A 23331-nucleotide genomic window follows, 5' to 3' on the forward strand; every position below is an offset into this window, starting at 1 on the left:
CTGCTAGGGGTGGTGCTGGAACCGGAGACAATTTTAAGTGGCTTATGGATAGGCATGCAAATATACAGGGAATGAAGGGATATATGGACAACATACAGGCAGAAGAGATTAGTTTACTTTGGCATCATGTTCAACGCATACATTATTGACCAACGGGTCTATTCCTGTGCAAAAAAAGCAAAGTGCTGGGGGGTCAGGCAGCATCTGAGGGTAATGGACAGATGATGTTTCTGGTCAGGACCATTCTTCAGAATGATCGAGTTTGGGGGGCGGGGGGAAGGTAGAGAAAGCTGAAGGGATGAGTGAACCAAGGAGTTGCAGAGAGAATGGTCTCAGCAGTAAGTGTGGTGGGGATAGTGCCTGTTCCAGTGCTGTACGAGATTGTTCTATATTCTTCAATTTGTAAGAAGTGGGAGGAATCAAGGGAAAATTGTTAAGAGCAATTAAGGGAAATTGTTAAATATGTTACGAGAACAAATGCCGCCAGGCTGAGTAGATTTGTCATTGCCGAACAATCTAGCAATATTGATTCACAATATGTCTATTCCCTAGAAATATCTACATTAATTTAGATAATCTGGGATGACTTTGCCAGAGGAAAAATGCTTGAATATTGTGTGATAAATCATGGAGAGCAGCAGGTAGTAGAGTAGTATCTCTTCTCCCTAGAGCTGGGAGAGCGATAGCAACCAAAGACAAATACTTCACTAAAATGTAATGGCACATCATTTTATTTCAGGGAAGGTTAGGTTTATTGTCAAAACCACTTACAACTTATTTTATTGCAGCCCAGCAATTTAAAACAAAGTTATTTTGGTTTTAGAGATAGTACAGAAACAGGCCCTTCTGCCCACCGAGTCCACGCCGACCAACGACCACTCATACACTAGCTCTATCCTACACATTAACGACAATTACAGAAGCCAATTAACCGATAAACCTGCACATCTTTAGGATGTGGGAGGAAACCAGAGCACCCGGAGAAAACCCATGCAGTCACAGGAAGTAAATGCAAACTCTGAACAGTCAGCAACTGTAGTCAGGATCGGAGTCTGGTCTCTAGCAATGTAAGGCAGCAATTCTACTGCTGTGCCACAGTGTGAACACTATCACAGGTAGCTTATACCCATATGAAAAAGCTAGTTGTTTGCACCTTTCTTCCCCCAAGGGTAGGTTGGTGAATAGCTATCCATCTGTAACCACTGCCTCCATAACACTCCTCCAATTATGCTTCTACCAAATGATATCATATCAACATATCATATCATATATATACAGCGCGGAAACAGGCCTTTTCGGCCCACCAAGTCCGCGCCGCCCAGCGATCCCCGCACATTAACACTATCCTACACCCACTAGGGACATTTTTTTTTTTTACATCTACCCAGTCAATTAACCTACATACCTGTACGTCTTTGGAGTGTGGGAGGAAACCGAAGATCTCGGAGAAAACCCACGCAGGTCACGGGGAGAACGTACAAACTCCTTACAGTGCAGCACCCGTAGTCAGGATCGAACCTGAGTCTCCGGTGCTGCATTCGCTGTAAAGCAGCAACTCTACCGCTGCGCTACCGTGCCGCTCACTCCCTTTCGGGAGTTGGGGATCCCAGGAACTCGTGACCAGCCGACATTTGGGGCAGCTGGTATGGCCAGAAATGGACCTCAGACAGGTGCTCAAAGGCCAGACAGACCCATCCCATGGACGGAATCAGGCAGAGGTTAACATGGTAAAACAGCAAACCAAAAATGTGCAGTCTGATTTGCAAGGTGAATGATAGGTTGAAATGTCTCATATCACTTAAAAATACATTGCTATGTTGTTGCATATGTTGATCACCATCTTAGTGACTCCATCATGGCAATAATCCAAATATACCCATCTTTTTGCTGATCTACCCAAAAATCACACACTTACTAACCTAACATCCAGGATAGCCCAAATGTGTTGACTTGAGGCCAACATCTTTCCATTAAATTTATGGTGAATTTTATGGATCCTCTGGGTTGTTAAAATACTTTTGTCCTGACCACCAAAATATACTCCAAAAAATACACAGTGCTAAAGTAACTCAGCGAGTCAGGCAGCATCTCCAAAGAACATGAAAAGATGATGTTTTGGGTCAGGGAAGGGGTGGTGGAGAAAGTTAGCAGAAAACTGGGGACAGGACAAAGCCTGGCAAGTAATAGATGGATACAGGCAGGGGTCGGGGGTTGATTGGCAGACGGTTGGACGGTCAGAGATGAAAAAATACAGAGACATGGATGGAGGGGTGTGAATTGTGAAGCCTGGGGAAGAAACATTGGGGCAAGACAGGGTGAGGGGGAAGGGGAGAAATGGGCACGAATCCCAGTGGGGCACAGGGAAGACTCCAAACATGTCTTTTTTCCAGCTGCATTGCTTTCCTCTCAAGTCCTCTACATCAAAGACCCATATTACACAAAGCATTCGTCACCTTTCCTTTCAACTCAACCCATTTCAAACAGAAACAAAATTTCAACAACCATCTTCCCTGTTTGACTATTGTATTGTTTTCCCAACAGAGAATACACCAAGGATAAAAAGGGTATTTGTTTTTGGCAGGGAGGAGCTTTAAAAGTTCAGAAAAGTAAGTCTGCATTTAAGAAGAAAACATCTGAATAATGTTTTCTAATTCACATTGAAAAGCAAACCTTCCCATCCCTCTAGCCAACATTTTGGTACATTTCTTATTTCCTATTAGTTTGGTGAATTGTGTGGGTACAGAAGCTTGGAAAAGTCTTAATAACATGACCTCACTGGTCACATACTGCAGATCAGCAAACCAAAATCAGATGGCATTAATATTACTGTAATGATGGAAGCATAGAGTGACATTCTGTTCACAATTTTGCAGCTAATACCTCTGGAGGTTATGATCACAGAAATTCTCAGCTCAACTGGTATTAGTAATGCAGGGAAACTGGTTAGTATATTAATGTTGTTCCCACAGTATCAAACACTACAGAGATTTGTGGTATAATACTGGAAGATCAATGTTAAGTACCAGCAAGTCCCTGAAAAAAAGGTATTTGTAAAGAAAGGTAAAACATCCATGTAAAACAAACATTGTACATACAAGATCAACTTTATTGGGATTAATCCAAAATACAAAGAAAACAAAAACTGTTTCCAGAAAGTAAAAACAATGCAAAAAAAAAAAGCAAATGTATTGCAAAGATGGCACACAGCTCCTTAAACAACCCCTCCCGCGAACACCTTAACATCCCAAATATTGCAGATTGTTCAGAATAGAGTAAAATACAGCGTGTTGAAAGAACATGTACATTGTGTGGAACATTATTTACATTAAATTACTGAGGTTAGCAGATTCCTCCCGTCTGCTGTTGGAATACGTCAATGGTGTCTTCATCTTCCATTTCCAACTGCCAAGAAAAAAAAAATTATTCTGCCATCCATTTAGAAAAATAAAGAACAATATTTCACATCAACGTCCACCAATCTCACCCCGCCAACACTTAACTCCTATCAAAACATTCATGAGTGACAATCATGTATGCTGGATGCTCCCAGACCCAATTTAAAGAGTTTCCTTCATATTTACAACAAATAGGTGAATTACCCAAATAGGCTAAGGCAACACCATTGCTCCTTTGAGAGTCCCAATATTGATTCTTCCTTATACAGGTCCACCACTGATTTAACCGGCAACTGGTGGTCTGGCACCTCCTTTAACCCGGACAAAATTATGAGAGTGCACTTGAAATCCTCCCTGGAAGTCCCCCAGAAAATGTGGCACCTAAGCCAGGTGAGGCGGCCAATCTCAACCTCATCAGGACTTTCGCACCAATCAGCAGTCAAATTTGCCCCCTGCAAATTTACCCCCTCTAGAACTCCTGCCCAGCTGGAGCCGGCAGATCCGTTCCCTTAGCTGATTTTGCGAGCTGAAATCTCGGTTTCTCGGCTGATCGTTCCGGCATCGTTGGATTCCTCTCGGAGGCCATGATCTCTGCTGGTCCAGCAAAGTGGATAACCCGGAAAGGCTCCGGAACCAAGGGTGCCAAAAAATCAATGGTGGAACTGTATCTAGTTAAACATTCACACTTATTTCTTCTATGCTAAGATTTCTTCAATAGACCACAAAGATGCTCAGCCGTTAAAAAATTAAGGCAGACTCCAGCTTCAGGAACTATCTGAAGTGCAGCTGTTCATACCAAGATAAAACATTCACCTTAACACAAAAGTCTCAATCACAACATTCAGTGTCCTTATATTTCCCACTAAGTACAACACTATTCAGTCTGAAGAAGGGTCTCGACCCGAAACGTCACCCATTCCTTCTCTCCCGAGATGCTGCCTGCCCTGCTGAGTTACTCCAGCATTTTGTGAATAAATACCTTCGATTTGTACCAGCATCTGCAGTTATTTTCTTACACTATTCCTGCAATCAGTGTCCCCAAAAACCTGCAGTAAATCCCACCAGTCAATGTAGACTTTGCTAATAATTTTGTTGCAAATTTATTAGCAACAAAATTATTGACTAAACTTGAAAACAACTCTAAAAAGCTGCAAAACTCAGAAACCAGATGAACAAAAAATTAACCCTTTTGGAGTTGATCTTTCCTCACCTCTCCTTAACCCATTTTTGGTGTTTTCAAAGTAACATAGTAACAAGAGTAAAAATGATAAGAGACGTGTTTTTCCATTTCTTTCATTTATCATAACTCAGAACATGTCAATGAAGGGAACCCTGGAGATGTACATAGCAAGTTCCAACAAATCACTAAGACAAGGCTCCAAAGAAAATCATTAATTGAAATGGTGCCTTATCAACTTCCAAATACAGATTAGCCAAACAGCTATTATTTGGATTTCCAGGACAGCAATTCTCATTTCCAATTTGCCCGATAATCATAACATTGATTTTTATAACTCAGCCAATTACAGTTTTATCCTTTCTTTGGAATAATGTTCCTGATCTGGGACAGACGTACTAGACTTTACAGTAATAATTATTGCAGCAATTATTGGAGTGGATTTACCCACATTTAGAAGCAATAAGCTAATTAGGGACAGTCAGTATAGCTTTTTCTGGGCATGGGGCATTTCATGACCTGCAAACTTGATCAAGTTTTGTAAGTTTGCAGATGACAAAAAATGGTGGAATTGCAGACATGAAGAAAGTTGTCAAAAGATACAGCAGGATATAGACCAGTTTCAGATATGGAGTTTAATCCAAGTAGGGGTGAGTTGTTGCACTTTGGGAGGTCAAATGTAAAGTGAAAGTTTAGAGTTTCCTTAACATGATCCTTAACAACATTGGTGACCAAAAGGATCTTGGGGTCCGAAGGTAGCAACATAAGTAGATAGAATGGTAAAGGAGGCAGATGGTATGCTTGCCTTCATCAGTCAGAGCATTGAGTAAGCTTCATAAAAAATTTGATTAGTTCACATTTGGAGTATTGTGTACTGTACTGGTTACTCCATTACAAGGAGGATGGAGACTTTGGACAATGTGCAGAAGATCTTTACCAAGATGCTGCCTGGATTAAAGGGTATTGGCTCCAAGAGATTGGATAAACAGATTGTCTCTGGAGAGTCTGAGGCTGAGAAGAAACCTGATAGAAGTTTATGAAATTATGCGAGGCACAGATTGGGTAGACAGCCAGAATCTGTTTACCCCCACCCCATTGCTCAGGGTGGAAATATCAAATACTACTGCAAAGCTGTACGGGTTGGGGGGAGGGGGGGGGGGGAGAGAGAAGGGGAGTTTAATGAAGATTTTGTTTTTCACCAAGTAGTAGTTGTTTAGAACATGCTGCCAGTGGCAGTAATGGAAGAAGATACTATGGAGGTTTTTAGACAGGCATATGGATATGCAGATAAAGATTTGAAGCATGTGCAGGCATAAAGGATTAGTTTAACTTGGCATTATGTTTGGCACAGACAATATGGTCTTAGGGCCTTTTTCTCGGCTGCACAGTTCTGTGTTCTAATTAGATTGCAGGAAAGTAGTAAGCAACCTAGAAGACAAGCATTTTCTGGACCAGGACCAATACTGAGTCTGAAGAAGAGTCTCGACCCGAAACATCACCCATTCCTTCTCTCCAGAGATGCTGCCTGTCCCGCTGAGTCACTCCAGCATTTTGTGTCTACCTTCGATTTAAACCAGCATCTGCAGTTCTTTCCTACACACTGCAACTAGAAAATGGAATTCCGCATTGGCAAATGCAGCCGGTGTATCAAATGGATACAAGGAACTGCAGATGCTCGTTTACAAAAAAGACAAAGTGACAGAGTAATTCAGCGACTCAGGCAGCATCTCTGGAGAGTATGGATAAATGACATTTCAGGTCCGGACCCTTCTACAGAAGGATTGCAGGCAGAAGGGATGGGGACGAGAAGAAGGGAAATAAAGCTGGAAGCAAGGAAATACAGGGCAAGGCCTGATAGGTAATAGGATGATACAGGTGAGGTGGGGGAAGGAGTTGGGGTTTGATAGGCAGAGGGTGGAAAAGGCCAGAGATGAAAAGACAGAAGGCGTGAGACAAAAGTGTTGAAGATTTGTGAATTGTGAAGCTAGAGGAAGGAATGTAGATGGAAGGGGAGGAGGAGGGGGGGGGGTTTGGGTGCAGATCCAGGTGGGGCACAGTGGAGAGGGATTTAGGAGGAAGGGAGGGTTTTGTAGTCAGCAAAAGAGAATTCAATGTTCATACCATTGTATTGTAAGCTACCCAAGCAGAATAGGAGGTATTGTTCCTTCAGTTTGCACATGGCCGCACTCTGGCACTGGAGGCGGCCCAGGACAGAAAGGTCAGTATGGGAATGGGAAGAGGAGTTAAAGTAGTTAGCAACTGGGAGATCCCGTAGGTCTTGACTGGTAATGGGATCACATTTGGGGTGACGGAAATGTTAGAGGATGATGTGTTCGGTGCAGAGGTTAGTGTGCTGAAAGATGTGGATCTCGCCTAGCTCCATCAGGGAGGGAGGGGAGTGGGAGCAGAATTACGAGACACAGAGTAGACATGGGTTAGGAATCCATCTAGGAAGGCAGTGGGGAAAATCACGTATACTAAAGAATGAGAACATATTGGAAAGCCCCATCTTGGAAGCAGATGCAGCGAAGAAAGACAAATTGAGAGTAGGGGAAAGAGTCTTTGCAAGAGATAGGGTGTGAGAAGGTGTAGTCCAGATAATTATGGGAGTCGGTAGATTTGTAGTAGTCATCAGTCAATAGCCTGTGATGGAGACAAGAGCAATCAAGAGAGGCGTCAGAGATAATCCAAGTGAAGAGGGCAGGGTGGAAGTTAGTGGTAAAGTTAATGAAATCAACAAGTTCTACAAACGCAGTCACGGATGTAGCAGAGAATCAGGCAATGGTGTCAGTGTTTGGAGCAAGGAAAAGTAAGACGAGTCAAAGGAGAAGTTATTGAGGCAGAGGACTAATTCCACCAGGCAGAGGAGTACGTTCATCGAGGGAAGTTAATTGGGTCTTTAGGAAAGAAAACTGCAGATGCTGGTTTATATCAAAGGTAGACACTAAATGCTGGAGTAACTCAGTGGGTCAGGCAGCATCTCTGGAGAGAAGGAATGGGTGACGTTTCTGGTTGAGACCCTTCTTCAGTCTGAAGGAGGATCTCGACCTGAAACGTCGCCCATTCCTTCGCTCCAGCGATGCTGCCTGACCCGCTGAGTTACTCCAGCATTTAGTGTCTACCTTTATTTGGGTCTTTGTTCTAGGAAGAACCTGCATGGCCTTGAGACCTTCTGTGTAGGGGGTGGAGGTGTAAAAGGACCGTATGTACATGGTAGAGATGATAGAGATGACAAGGGGAGTGGGGGTTGGGTGGAATCAAGGTATTTGGAGACACGTTCTGTGGGGCAGGAGCTGGCAGAAACAATGGGCCGGCCAGGAAAGTCCTGCTTGCGGAATTTGGGAAGAAGAAGGGGGCTGTGCAGGGCAGGGTAACGATAAGGTTGGAGGATGTAGAAGGGAGATGGCCAGAGGTGATCAAATCTGAAACAGTCTGGGAGATAAAGGCCTGATGATCATCTGTGGGGTCTTAGTCAAAGGGTAGGTGTAAGGAGGTGTCTGAGAGCTGGCGCCTGGCCTCAGCACGGTAGAGGTCGGCCTGTCACACTACAATGGCACCTCCCTTATTGGTGAGTTTAATAACGATGTTGGGATTGTTGCTGAGTGAGCAGAGGGCTGTGGGTTTAGAGAAGGTGAGATTGGAGTGGGAAGTGGAGAAGTTAAGATGGTTGATATTGTGCCAGCAGTTGTTGTAACTGAAAAGGTCCAGACTGGGTAGCAGGCCAGCAGGGATAGTCCATGAGAAGGAGGAATGTTGGAGACAGAAGGGGTTGTCACTGGGAGGCGAGGACTCCTTTCCAGAGAAAAGGCCTGGAAGTGGAGGTGACGAGAGAAGAGTTCAACATCATGGCTTGGAGGGGCGGGGAATGTGAGGGGTAGGAGAAATGGTATGGTTGGAATGGGGGGGGGGGGGGGGAGGGCCTGCAGGACCCAGTGGTGCTTTTACTGTTTCATGTTCCTTTTGATAACATGGTAGAAATCTTTAAAAGGCAAGCATTAAGTTTAGTATAATTGTTTCATAGATGTTCAACCCAGCACACTGCTACTTTCAATCTAAGATAGATTACTCACCATCGCCGGCGTATCAGTTTCATTTATCGGCTGCCCGTCAAATCGAAACCTGATCTGTCTGATCTGCAAGCCCTGCAAACAGAACATAGTCAGCATAAAAATGAGAACTTGCAGAAGATCGACACTTGCCATTCCATTTTTTTAATGGGGCTCTAAATTTTGCACGCTACCTTTTCGTTTGTACAGCCCATGTCTCAATACACATCGGCTGACGGCTTTCAAGATCTTGGCCAGTAAAGTTTATATATTTGCTCTGGTGGTCTTGGCTCTCAACATGATCGACTATTTGACTTTACAAAGTAAACATGGTTTTCCACACAGCCTCTCATATCATTTTGTATTTTTTCCAAAGTCCATCTGTCACTGAAGACTATTTTAAGAACAAGTTTCTAATTTTTGTTTTAACTTTATCCTTTCAACGTACCATCCTAATATTAAATATATATATACAATTTCAACACCATTACCTATTTCAACATTTCAAACATGCTTTGTTATATAGAGATTTCAGCTGCTTTTCTTAAAGTAATTTCTTTGATGTTTTTGTATTGAGTGTGTGCACAAAAAAGAAAGCAAATTCCACTGTGACCAGACATTCTATGAAATGTGTGCAAAGATTAATACAGAACACCAGTGGGGCGAGGAGATACTCAATTCCATTTTTCCCCTCATGTCAGCAACTTTAGTAAGACTAGCACCAATTACATTAAATCTAAATAAGTCCGAACTGAAATCGCATGCATTACTTATTTATTCAAGACAAAACAAGTGCAGTCTTGGTTTCAAAAGCCGATCTGTGAAAAACTTTATTCAGGGACACTCATCCCCATCAAATTCACAGTAAATAGCATTTTCACATGATTTGACAGTCACTGTTATATCAATAAATTGTTATTACCTGCCGACTTACAATCTCTAGCAAATAAATACTGCTACTACATTGTTCTGGTACTTTGTTCTAAGCTCTCCCAAATGTTAAATATTTCTACCTAGCAATGAGTATCATATCATATCATATCATATATATACAGCCGGAAACAGGCCTTTTCGGCCCACCAAGTCCGTGCCGCCCAGCGATCCCCGTACATTAACACTATCCTAGACCCACTAGGGACAATTTTTACATTTACCCAGCCAATTAACCTACATACCTGTACGTCTTTGGAGTGTGGGAGGAAACCGAAGATCTCGGAGAAAACCCACGCAGGTCACGGGGAGAACGTACAAACTCCTTACAGTGCAGCACCCGTAGTCAGGATCGAACCTGAGTCTCCGGCGCTGCATTCGCTGTAAAGCAGCAACTCTACCGCTGCGCGACCTTTGTATTTCATTTTTCTCACAAGCCCATCTGTTTACCAATCTAATACTCACCCCATTTGTTCCTTTCTGTCACACTTAACTTTTGATTCCAGCATTTTCATATTCTGAACTTTCTTCTCTATTCAAACCCACAGCCTCACCCACCTACTTGCCATCTATTTCCAATCGTCTTTTTACATGGGCAGCACAGTGGCACAGTAATAGAGTTGCTACCTTACAGCGGATCGAGACCCCGGTTCGATCCTGACTATGAGTGCTGTCTGTACGGAGTTTGTACATTCTCCCCATGACCCTGTGGGTTTTTTCCGGGTGCTCCGGTTTCTTCCCACACTCCAAAGATGTAGTTTGTAGCTTAATTGGCTCAGAAAAAAATGTAAATTGTCCCTAGTGTGTAGGATAGTGCTAGTGTACTGGGATTGTTAGTTGGCGCGGACTCTGTGCCTGCTTCCGTGCTGTATCTCTGAACTTAACACTTGTTTCTTTGGCTCTTTTGTTTCATAGAATGGATTTTATTCTGCTTGTTTAATAATTAGTTTTAAAAAGCATTTAATTTATTTGAGCTTTTGTAAATTTCATTGTGATTTAACAATCACTTTTATCAGTAGACCACAACTCGCCAATTTTCCATTTATACTAGGATATTGCTCAGGATGCTGGGCTTTAGTTACAAGGAGAGATTGGATAGGCTGGGATTTTTCTTATTGGAGTGCAAGTGGCTGAGGAGGGGTGACATTACAGAGGCTTGTAAAATTATGAGTGGCTTAGTGGGCAGGGGAGTCTAAAACCTAAGGAGTGGTTGAAGATAAGGGGAAACTTTCAAGAGAGAGTTAGATTTAGCTCTTGGGGCTAAAGGAATCAAGGGATATGAGGAAAAAGCAGGAACGGGGTACTGATTTTAGATGATCAGCCGTGATCATATTGAATGGCGGTGCTGGCTCGAAGGGCCAAATGGCCTACTATTTTTCCATGAAACATTTTAAAAGCAAAATGAGCTATGTTTTATGATTAATAAGGATTTTTTAAAAAAAATCTATCTCAATTTTAGGTCCCATTACTTTGAATCCATGTCCCCTTGTTTGAGACTATCCCACCATTGAAAACATCCCTACATCTACCTATTCACCCCTTAAGATCTTATATATTATTCTTAACACCAAGGAACACAGTGCCAAACTACTCAGTCTCTCTTGGTAGCACAACACTCTCACGTCAGGAATAAGCCTGGTGAATTTCCTTTTCCTGCCGCCAATGTTATTATATTCTTATTAGATAACAGGGCCAAAGCTGTACATAATATTCGAGGTGGGGCCCTCCCAAACACCATCCAATTGCAACAAAAACCCTCTAACCCTTTGCAATGAAGGCCAGAATGCACATTGGCCTTGTATGCTAGCTTTGAGATTTGTGGTCTAGAACATCTAGATTCCCCAAATCACTTGAATGCAGTCTCACTCTATTTCAATAATAATCTTTTTTGATTTCTCTTTCTGAAGTACATAATCTCATACTTCCTTTTCCCACATTAAACTTAATTTGCCAGTCTTTTGCCCACTCACTCAATGAATTAATACCTCTTTACAGAATCACAGTATCCTTACTGCAACATGCCCATCCACCTATTTTCACATAATTGGCAAATGTAGAATCCTTTCATACTGTTTCTTCCTCCATGCATTAATGCAAATAATGACCAATTCTGGTCTGATCAAGAACTGATTCCTGTGGTACTCTATTACTTTCTTCTAGTCTGAAAATTACTCATTTATTCCAACTCCTTTCGACACGATAGTTTTCTATACATTCTAACACACTTCCTGACACCACAGGCTTTTAATTTATGCATCAGCCCCCTATCTGGTACCATTGTCACTTTCCTTTTTAGAAATCTAAATGCACTACATGTGCAAGTTCCCTCGATCAACTCTACTTGTTGCATCTTCAAAGAATTCAAGCAAATCTGTAAAATATATTTACCTTTCATATTTGTTATGTTACATCTAATGTGCCTTTAACACTGTTGCAAGAAAGAATTTCATTGTTTCAGTTCAGATCCGGTGCATATGACAATCAAACGCTTTGACTCTTAAAACGATGGTGACTAGGTTTAATTATACTCTGCTTTCCTAAATGATTAGCTATTTCCTCTGATTATTGACTCAAATATTTTGACAATGCTGTTAAACTGGCTTGCCTCTGGCTTTTTTTTTTAGCAATTGAGTCACATTGGCTAGTTTACATTCTTCTGGTCTCTTCTCAGAGTTTAGCAAATTATCAATAACATCATTGAATGGGGTCCATAATCTGTGCAGCCATTTCCTTTAAAATCCTAGTGTGTAGTCCATTGGGTCCTGGGGACCTGTCCACCTTTAGCCCTCTCAGAGTTTCTTTGGTCTTTGAAATTGCTTTTGTAAGTTCGACCCTGTTATTTGAAATTAGCCCCAAGTGAGCCATGCTATAAATGTTACTGCATTTATTTATACATGCTACTGTTATTTACGTTTAGCAGTTAAAGCCTTAACATTCAGAATAGCAATGCTACTTTTGGAATTGTTCAAATTTTCAGCATCTGCAGGTTTTCCTGCTAGAATTAACAGCATGCTTGTTCAGTGGGCATCGTTGATCCCATCATTTATGAGATCTTTATGGGATTTTGAGCATTAAAATGCTATGATCGTCACATACAAATTACGGACATTTCTGCTAAGTGCATAAAAGGTATTGCTTCAATTAACTTATTCAGTTTAAACATTTGCACATGGTTTAAATTTTGTTTTCTCAGGACAAGCATCCATAATTTATTAGAATGCATTCCTTAAATAAGATCAGGACTCATTTATGTTGGCGGGCAAAATAAAGACATTTTTATATCTTATTTAGTTTAAGAGAGCCCACAATGATCTTTGAACTGCAAAAATGACTCAGTTGGTGTAAATATTGGTAAAGCCAGAGTCAAAGCCATAATGATCACTTTCTGGGAGAAGTCTTGCGTTCAAGCACTCAACATTAAGTGTAATAATTTAACCACAGACAATCTGTAGGACCATTCAGTTTACAGACCAACAAGGTAAACTAGTCATTTCATTGCTAACCAGTACTGACCATCATGGAAGATCTTTATCAGACTGACAAAAAGAAGAGCCTCTCAAAAAAAAAAACCAAACTAAAGAGGACATTTGGTGAAACACCTCATTATCTCACTGGGAAAATCCGTCACATGCTGCCTCAACAGCAGAGTGAGGCTCCAGTTAGAAGCAGGGCTTTTCTCTATTCATCACAGCAGTAACAATCTTTGGAGTGCTGAGAGGTAGCCAAGTTGCGTAACTAGTGTATAAATTATACGGCATTTACATTTTCTACCATTTAGGTTTGGCAATTAAAGCCCAAGTCACAGATTAGCAGTGTTATTTTGTCAAGATGTAACTGTATTTAAATGTTTAGACAAGTGAAAATATTCTGGAGGGATTAGATGAATCAAACAATCTCCAGAATAATGACACAGAAAAAAAGTAAAGTTCTTTCTGTTGCAATCAAAATAAGCTTTACAACTAAACTTTAACACAGCTATGTCTGTGTTTTAAAGCTACATCATTCCATATTATAAATGGAAAAATAATTCACCCTCGTCCAAAAAGGAAACAAACTGAGATGTTCCCCTCCCTTCCAAATAATTATTCCTCTAATTATGCCTATGTTGCCAACAGTCAGCTAGTCACTGGGAAATTTAACATGTAACGGGAGTATGTTAATTATTACGCCTTTTGGTATAAATATGTTTTGTAATGCCCTCTCTGCTAGCTCTGAAGCAGAAAAACTGAAAACCAAGGGTGCAGTCCCAGGTGGATTTAAGAAAAAAAAGGAGAAACACATTGGCCCGAGTCCATTTTACAACAGCTAATATGAAATTCAAAGAATAAGCAAATAATTCATAACATTCCAACATATTAAGACTAACCTGTCGTTCACAGTATGCTTTCATCAGTTTACTCAATGGAGTTTGCTTCTTTATCTTGAACTGTACAACTGACCCATCTTGTCCAGCCACTTTCAGGTTAATATGATCATTCCTGTGGTCATTTCCTTCACTTTTCACATTTTCCTAAAGCCAGGATTAAAAATGTCGAATTTAATATCTGTCACGGAAAAATAAATACAATGTCCAAATATAAACACTGTATTAGGTCATGGGGAGACTAAATAAAATGAATTACTGGACTATTAACTATCAATGCACTGGATTGGATATATTCCAATGCTTGAGTAACTCAGCGGGTCAAGCAGCATCTCTGGAGAAAATGGATAGAGAGGGCAGGTAGGGGATGTATTACTTGAAATTGGAGAAACCAATCCAGAAAAGTTGATATGGGAATGGGAGTTAAAATGGTTAGAAACAAGAAGGTCCAGCAAGCTTTGGTGGACAGAGCAGTGTTCAATGAAATGGTTGCCTAATCTACACTTGATCTTGCTGATGTAAGGAGGCACATTGGAGCACTAAATGCAATAGACGAGGGCAAAGGGGGTGCGTTCTGTCTGACCTGGATGGAAGTTAGAGAAACGTAGGGACAGGTTCTACGCCACCTTCGGTTGCAAGGGGAAAGCACCTGGAGAAGGGTTGGGTTGTACCAGATTAGCAAACCAAGCAGTTGTCCAGACAGTGGTTTCTCCAGAAAGCAGAAAGGCATGGGAACAGGAAGATGCTCACGTTGAAGGTGAAGGAAATATTAGAGAATGTGTTGGCTATGGAGGCTGGTGAAGGGAAAGGCGAGGGCCAAGGAAACTCAATTCTTATTCCGTCTGGGAGGGAGAGGGGTTGCGAGAGCCAAACTGTGGAACACAAATGAGACACTTAGTGAGCAGAATGTGGTGGATACAGAGAAATTGAGAGTAAGGGATTCAGAAATTTTAAGAGGCATGGGTGAATAGGACAATACACCAGGATACAAACAACAGGTTTTTGGTCGAGGACAGTGCAGGGGTAGAGATGCTGCCTCACAGCGCCAGAGACCCGGCTTCAATCCTATCACTGGGTGCTGTCTGTGCAGTGTTTGTACATTATCCTTGTGACCATGTGGGTTTTCATTGGGTGTTCCAGTTTCTTCACGCATTCCAGACATGCAGGTTTGTAGGTTCATTGGCTTCTGTAAATTTCCCCTAATGTGTAGGATAACATAGAACTAGTGTATGTTCAGAGGGTCGAAGGGCCTGTTTCCACAAAGTATCCCCAAATTAAAATTAAATGTCGAAGTTGGAAGATGGGAGGCTAATCTGCTGCTGAAAAAAGTTTATTCCAGTAATAAATATCATCATAAATCAGGATTTTCGCTGCAGAAAACCAAGGCTAGGAGGAAGTCAGGCAATACTAGCGGCATAAACGTGCATGAGTGCAACTCATCTTAATAAAATTAAAAAGATGTGAATCGTTTGCCTTAGCCTCATTCTGCAAGAATGATAAGGAGTCAGTGCCTTGAGCAGAGTTTGAGGTAGGGACGAAAGACAAAGCTACTTTGTAGACATTTAGTTGAAGGAAATGTCTGTTATATCCAGTCTGGATATCATGCAAATTGTATTAACAATTACGAGGAAATGGATAATGGTGAGTTTGGTTAGGATAGGTGGTGCCAAGAAAGGTTGATAACATGGTGGACCAAGCTGTTATTTACATACATGCAGTAAAATGCATGGTATTTTAGATGAGATTATGAAAGGGCAGCATATGTATGAACAAAATAACCCAAAACCCGTTAATCACATTTCAGATTTCTTGCATGTCCTCAGACTTGCGTCACACCATATTCTTTACAGCTGCAATCTAAATGAACAAACGATTACACCATTCAAGACCCTTCTACAGATATCTCAGTGTTACTTTATTGCCGTCTATATCTCTTGTTTCCCTTTCCCCTGACTCTCAGTCTGAAGAACGGTCTCGGCCCGAAGTATCACGGGTTATGGGGAGAAGGCAGGAGAATGGGGTTAGGAAGGAGAGATGGATCAGCCATGATTGAATGGTGGAGTAGATGATGGGTCGAATTCTGCTCATAGCACTTATGAAAAGTCACCCATTCCTTCTCTCCAGAGAGTCTGCTTGTCCCGCTGAATTACTCCAGCATTTTGTGTCTATCTACTTTTTGAAAGTTTATTCCCAAACCTCTGATACAGTTGAATGCAATCTTTGTTCAAATTTTTGCTTCAGAAGAGTACAATTTTGCAGTGGCTTATGCTGGTTATATAACCTAGACACACACATAACACAGTTCTAGTGTCCGCTCAATTGCACCAGCGTTCAGTAATTTTGTCGTGCAGCGTTGCACATTCACATTAACTTGGTCACTGGAGGATAAACCAATGAGTTCTGTCCTTTAGTAATGACTTATGGAGTATGCGTTGTTTAGAGATTAGACCCAAGAATTAATTTTGTTTTTCTGATCCTTCATAAAACTGCTTTTTCCTGCAAACCTATATTCTGGTTGTTGAACTGATCAGTTGAAAGGCTGTCCAGATCACATTCAAAGCAATGTTCAATTAAAAAAACCATTGTAACTCAAATTTGCGTGCACCAGAGTGTGAGATATCTTTCCCTGCCAGTAACACAAATCGATTTTTTTTTTGGCTTTTGTTGCTTTAATGAAGCTTATTTAATAATAATAGTAATAATAATAATAATAATATTCATTTATTGTCATTGCAACGAGTACAACGAAATTAAAAAATAGCCAATCCTGACGGTGCGTACAAACATATATGCAATAAATGCAAAAACAAATAAATACATAAATACGATTATATTAAGTACAAGATTTTTTAACGGTGTTGCCTAGTGCAAAGGTAGTGTTCAGTTCTCGTATGGCCCTGGGGTAAAAACTGTTCTTAAGTCTGTTTGTTCGGGATTTGATCGACCTGAAACGTCGACCAGAGGGCAGATGAACAAACAGACGGTGGCCGGGGTGGGATGGATCTTTTATTATTTTGCCTGCTCTACTGAGGCAGCGTAGGCTGAACAGGTGCTCCAGGGAGGGCAGTGAGCAGCCGATGATCTTCTGGGCCGTCGTGATGACCCTCTGAAGGGCCTTCCTGTCCTTTTCTGAGCAGCTGGCATACCATGTGGTTATACAGTATGCCAGCACACTCTCGATGGAGCAGCGATAGAAGGACAACATGAGCTTCTCCTGCAGGTTGGTTTTCCTGAGGATCCTCAGGAAGTGGAGTCTCTGCTGTGCCTTCTTTACTGTGGTGATGGTGTTGGTAGACCAGGTAAGATCCTCTGCGATGTGCGTACCCAGGAACCTGAAAGCGGGTACCCTTTCCACACAGACCCCATTGATGTAGAGTGGGTCGTATTCTACACTGGTTTTTCTAAAGTCAATTATAAGTTCCTTTGTTTTGGAGGAGTTCAGGACCAGATTGTTCACTGAACACCATGCTGCCAGCCTTTGGATTTCATCCCTATAGGCTGTCTCATCTCCTCCTGAGATGAGTCCAACCACAGTCGTGTCATCCGCGAACTTGATGATGGTGTTGGTGGGATGGGTGGGGGCGCAGTCGTGAGTGTAGAGGGAGTAAAGGATGGGGCTCAACACACAGCCCTGTGGTGAGCCGGTGCTCAGTGTAATGGTGGAGGAGAGGTGAGGGCCTATTTTGACGGTCTGGGGGCGGTTGGTCAGGAAGTCCTTGATCCATTGGCAGATGGTTTGGGAAAATCCAAGGTCGGAAAGTTTGGTGACCAGTCTGCTCGGGATGACCGTGTTAAAGGCAGAGCTGAAGTCGAGGAAGAGCATCCTCACATAGCTCCCCTGGTGTTCAAGGTGGGTCAGTGCAGTGTGAAGAGCAGTGTCGATGGCATCCCCTGTAGACCTATTTGCTCTGTAGGCAAACTGGTGTGGGTCGAAGGTGGGTGGGAGGCTGGCTTTGATGTGCTGCAGGACCAGTCTCTCGAAGCACTTTGTGATGACCGGTGTGAGTGCTACCGGACGGTAGTCGTTAAGGCCGCTGATGACAGACTTTTTCGGCAGTGGGATGATTGTGGCGGACTTCAGGCAGGGAGGGATGGTGGATTTTAAAAGGGACAGGTTGAAGATTTTTGTGAAGACCTCAGATAATTGGTCTGCACATTCCCTCAGCACTCTGCCCGTCACACCATCGGGGCCTGCAGCTTTCCTGGGATTCACTGCTCTGAGCACGCGCTTAACATCATACTCCTGCACAGTGAAGGTGTTGCTGTCAGGTGCTGGAGAGGGTGTTATGTCTGCCACTGTAGCTTTCACCTCGAAACGAGCAAAGAAACAGTTAAGTTCCTTTGCCAGCGAGGCGTCGCCGTCGGCAGTCGTGCGGTTGCTGGTCTTGTAGTTGGTGATGTGCTGGATGCCTTGCCATACCCGCCGTGGGTCATTGTTGGTAAAGTGGTCCTCAATCTTCCTCTTGTAGGACGCTTTGGCATCCTTGATGCCTCTCTTCAGGTTGGTTCTAGCAGCACTGTATAGAGCTCTATCACTAGACCTGAAGGCGGTGTTACGGTCCTTGAGGAGAGACCTGACATTTGTCGTTTGTACGTTGTATTAATATTACCCCTAAAAGGGGCAAGTACTAATTTCATGATGAGCGGGACCTCAAATCAGAATAGGCCATGTGCTATTTTTCAAATGTATGTTATTATGATTAGAAAATGTTTTCACTTGCTTGAGTAATGGCGTCAGAGTCTAATATTATTCAGGCAACTGGGGGAAAAGGCACTCATTTTTGTCTTGATTCCCAATTTAGGTGATGGCAGTTTAAAGTTATGATTTAACTTTTGTCTGCATTTGACATAATTGCTACCAAAGAGAATCATTTTTTGAAACCAATATTCCAAATCGTGTCAAACAACGTATAATTAATATAATGCCTGCAAAGTGGAATAATCCAAACCATCAAAAATATTTGTTTTAAAAGCAGATCCTTTATGGGTATAATTATGATTATACCACTAGAGATACCATTAATAAAGCACATATGAGACCGCACCTGGAGTATTGTGTACAGTTTTGGTCTCCTAATCTGAGGAAAGACATTCTAGCCTTAGAGGGAGTACAGAGAAGGTTCACCAGATTGATCCCTGGGATGGCAGGACTTTCATATGAAGAAAGACTGGATAGACTAGGCTCATACTCGCTGGAATTTAGAAGACTGAGGGGGGATCTTATTGAAACATATAAAATTCTTAAGGGGTTGGAGAGGCTAGATGCGGGAAGATTGTTCCCGATGTTGGGGAAGTCCAGAACCAGGGGTCACAGCTTAAGGATAAGGGGGAAGTCTTTTAGGACCAAGATGAGAAAACATTTCTTCACACAGAGAGTGGTGAGTCTGTGGAATTCTCTGCCACAGAAGGTAGTTGAGGCCAGTTCATTGGCTATATTTAAGAGGGAGTTAGGTGTGGCCCTTGTGGCTAAAGGGATCAGGGGGTATGGAGAGAAGGCAGGTACAGGTTACTGAGCTGGATGATCAGCCATGATATTGAATGGCGGTGCAGGCTCGAAGGGCCGAATGGCCTACTCCTGCACCTATTTTCTTTGTTTCTATATGGCTATTATGCCACGTTCTTCAAGGATGCTGCCTGGCCAGCTGAGTTTCTCCATCACCGAGTCCTTTCTTGGCCATCTCACATGCTGGACAATATTAGTGAAGTATAAGAGCAACCACTTTTGAGACTGCAAGATGCACAGTGCTGCTGAAACTACAGGCTCTGCAAAAAGAAACCTTGATTGCCACATACATAATTTCCTCTCAGAATGACATTACTTGTTGATACAATCAACTTTCCACAAAATGCTGGAGTAACTCAGCAGGTCAGGCAGCATCTCAGGAGAGAATGGGTGACGTTTCGGGTCGAGACCCTTCTTCAGACTTCTTTGAAGATGTTCTCCTCCATTTCTCCTCAAGGTATGTCCACTTTGAAGATGTTCTCCTCCCTACCTGTTGCTCCACTGCGATTTCTCCTCAAGGTATGTCCACTTTGAAGAAGTTCCCCTCCCCCATTCCTTCTCTCCTGAGATGCTGCCTGACCCGCTGAGTTACTCCAGCATTTTGTGAATAATAAATCGATTTGTACCAGCATCTGCAGTTATTTTCTTAATCAACTTTCCTGATCACATTTCTGAAAGCAACTTTAAAAACACAGGATAGACACAAATTGCTGGAGTAAATCGGTGGGTCAGGCAGCATCTCTGGAGAAAAGGAATAGGTGATGTTTCGGGTCGAGACCCTTCTCTAGAACGCTTATTTTCCCCAATGAGTACATTTTAATTGTGCATTGAAGCTGGGAAATTCTGCTGATAGGAGATACATGGAACTGTAGATGCTGGTTTATATTTTTTTAAAGTCAAAGTGCTGGAGTAACTCAGTGGCTCAGGCAACATCTCTAGAGAATATGGACAGGTGATGTTTTGGGTTGGGACCCTTCTGTTGATTTCTTAAAATAAATACAAAATACAGTAGATGCTGTCAATCTTAGTAACATAGAAAATAAGTGCAGGAGTAGGCCATTCGGCCCTTCGAGCCAGCACCGCCATTCAATGTGATCATGGCTGATCATCCAAAATCAGTACCCCGTTCCTGCTTTCTCCCCATATACCTTGATTCCATTAGCCCCAAGAGCTTTATCTAACTCTCTCTTGAAAACATCCAGTGAACTGGCCTCCACTGCCTTCTGTGGCAGAGAATTCCACAGATCCACAACTCTCTGGGTGAAAGTTTTTCCTCATCTCAGGCCTAAATGGCCTATCCCTTATTTTAAAACTGTGACCCCTGGTTCTGGACTCCCCCAACATCATGAACATTTATCCTGCATCTAGCCCGTCCAATCCCTTAAGAATTTTATATGTTTCTATAAGATCCCCTCTCATCCTTCTAAATTCCAGTGAATATAAGCCCAATCGACCCAGTCTTTCATCACATGTCAGTCCCGCCATCCCAGGAATTAACCCAGGAATTAACCTATGCTGCACTCCTTCCATTGCAAGAATGTCCTTCCTCAAATTAGGAGACCAGAACTGCTCACAATACTCCAGGTGTGGTCTCACCAGGGCCCCTGTACAACTACAGTAGGACCTCCTTGCAAATGTATACTCAAATCCTCTCACTATGAAGGCCAACATGCTATTTGCTTTCTTGACTGTCTGCTGTACCTGCATGCTTACTTTCAGTGACTGATATACAAGGACTCCCAAGTGTTGTTGCACCTCCACTTTTCCTAATCTGACACCATTCAGATAATAATCTGCCTTCTTGTTCTTCTTAACTTAGTGTTGGAAATATGAAAATCAAACAGAAGTAATAAAGATCAAATCAAATGATAACTTTGCTTCACATTTGATCTCCAGCATTATTTTAAATTAAAGTAACTGGTATACATTTGTGAAATGTACACTCGTTTTCAATATTTGTTTTGGAAAATATAAAGATTTTGAACATCTATCAAGTTCTATGAAGGTCATTTTGTCCAAGAGGAAGAGTTCTAATTGAAAATACGTGATGTCTTCCTCGACACATTATCCGCCAAAAAATAAAAACAATTAACTGACACGGCAAAATCCCATGTACAGGTATTTCAAAATGTAATGGACAAACACAAAATTATTCCAATTGAGATCGAATCTAGAAAGTAACTTAACAAAAGATTTTCATCAATTGTGAACGCTTACGAGTGGGAAGAAATAAGTTGTCAGTTACTAAAGTTAAGTTGTCGGCTGTTGGATACTGAAAGACCAGAGATTACACACGTTGCCTGCAGTCATGATTGATCCGAAAACCTAGGTAACATTATGGGCGAGGCGGACCTTTCAAGCAAACTACTTTCGTTTCATGACTTGATGTATTGAAATTAATTCTGTCAACTTGGGGGAAACAGAAATGCGACCGCAGGAACACTCCGCCCGGAGATGCCATGCAACAGCGGATACCTTCCTCATGTGGCCTCAGTCTGCACCAAATCTAATGGATTCGGGAAAACTGGAGGCTGAGTAAGTGTGTCTGCAGCAGCGACTGTGGCTGCCGGAAGCGAGTGCGGGCCCAGGGCAGGCCGCGGAGACAACCACACAGCCTTGGTTTTCGCGCAGTTACATTTCAACTAAACGAAGCAACACGGGTTAACCCAACACAGCTGCGGATGGGCTCCCGTCCCCTCACTAAACACGCTCGCCGCTGCGCTGCCGACCCTGGCTTGATGCCAGAGACAGGCCTGGGTCAATGGAAAGCCATCCCCCTCCCCGGCCAGTCCCAGCCCTGCCGCCCACAGCGGTGGACGAGGCGAGGGCCATCAACACATAGACATTACACAACACCTGGGCCTAGGGCACCCGGGACCCGTCGGTCGGTCGGTCACTCCCTCCTCCCCGCATCTCCCTTCACCCATCGTCACCGACTCACTCCACCGCAACAGGCCTCACCCCCTTGGCTTTATCCTCCGCCATCTCACGGCTGCTGATGGCGCCCTGCAGACCGCACGGTGGCCTCTCTCACGTCGCTGCCGCTCGGCTCCTCCCGCCGTCGCCCCCGCCTCCTCGTGTCCGCTCGCTCGCTCCCGGCTGCGCGTACCCGCGTTCTCACACCGTGCGCGTACCCGCGTCCTCACACCCTGCGCGTGCGCGTACCCGCGTCCTCACAACCTGCGCGTGCGCGTACCCGCGTCCTCACAACCTGCGCGTGCGCGTACCCGCGTCCTCACAACCTGCGCGTGCGCGTACCCGCGTCCTCACAACCTGCGCGTGCGCGTACCCGCGTCCTCACACCGTGCGCGTACCCTCGTCCTCACACCCTGCGCGTGCGCTTACCCGCGTCCTCACACCTTGCGCGTGCGCGTACCCGCGCCCTCACACTCTGTGCGTGCGCGCTCCCGCCCTGGCCGCCAGCCCGCGCACGGACGGGCGCCGCTGCCGAGGTCACGTGTCCAGCCCTCAGCCCCGCCCCTTTTCCCTGGGTCACGTGTCCGGCGTGACTGTAGACCTACAGGGGGCGAGAGCGAGCAGTTACGTTTTCATGATAAAAAATGAAAACAACAAGAAGAACAGGAGAGATAGATTGGAGATGGACGCTGGAGTGATTCAGCGGGGCAGGCAGCATCTCTGGAGAGAAGGAATGGGTGACGTTTCGAGTCGAGACCCTTCTTCGGGCTGGACATACCAGGCAGTGGCTCCAAATCTGGCGACTTTTTTTTAAATTAATTTTATTTAAATTTTAACAAAACACATACATTATGGCGAGTCTGGAGGCTCGTTCTTTGTTGAAGAAGTTTATTGCGTCAGCAACATTCGATTACAAAGTACAATGAACGAGATTACAGACAACCATTAATTCTAACTGTTCACTTCGAAGAACTCTCCTAACTGACTGGTTTTGGGCAGCG

General features: G+C 43.2%; 1 protein-coding gene across 1 annotated transcript; it reads right to left on the reverse strand.

Moving 5' to 3' along the window:
• Positions 1-715: 715 nt before the first annotated feature.
• LOC144604115 (small ubiquitin-related modifier 3-like) lies at positions 716-22531 on the reverse strand. Its single transcript, XM_078418265.1, has 4 exons — positions 22376-22531; positions 13915-14058; positions 8643-8714; positions 716-3402 (listed from the first exon to the last, which is right to left on the reverse strand). The coding sequence occupies exons 1-4, from the start codon at positions 22397-22399 to the stop codon at positions 3340-3342; spliced, it is 303 nt and encodes a 100-aa protein (XP_078274391.1). The 5' UTR covers positions 22400-22531; the 3' UTR covers positions 716-3339.
• Between the last annotated feature and the right edge of the window lie 800 nt (positions 22532-23331).

This window comes from Rhinoraja longicauda, chromosome 21 (assembly GCF_053455715.1).
Source record: "Rhinoraja longicauda isolate Sanriku21f chromosome 21, sRhiLon1.1, whole genome shotgun sequence".
Lineage (NCBI taxonomy): Eukaryota > Metazoa > Chordata > Chondrichthyes > Rajiformes > Arhynchobatidae > Rhinoraja > Rhinoraja longicauda.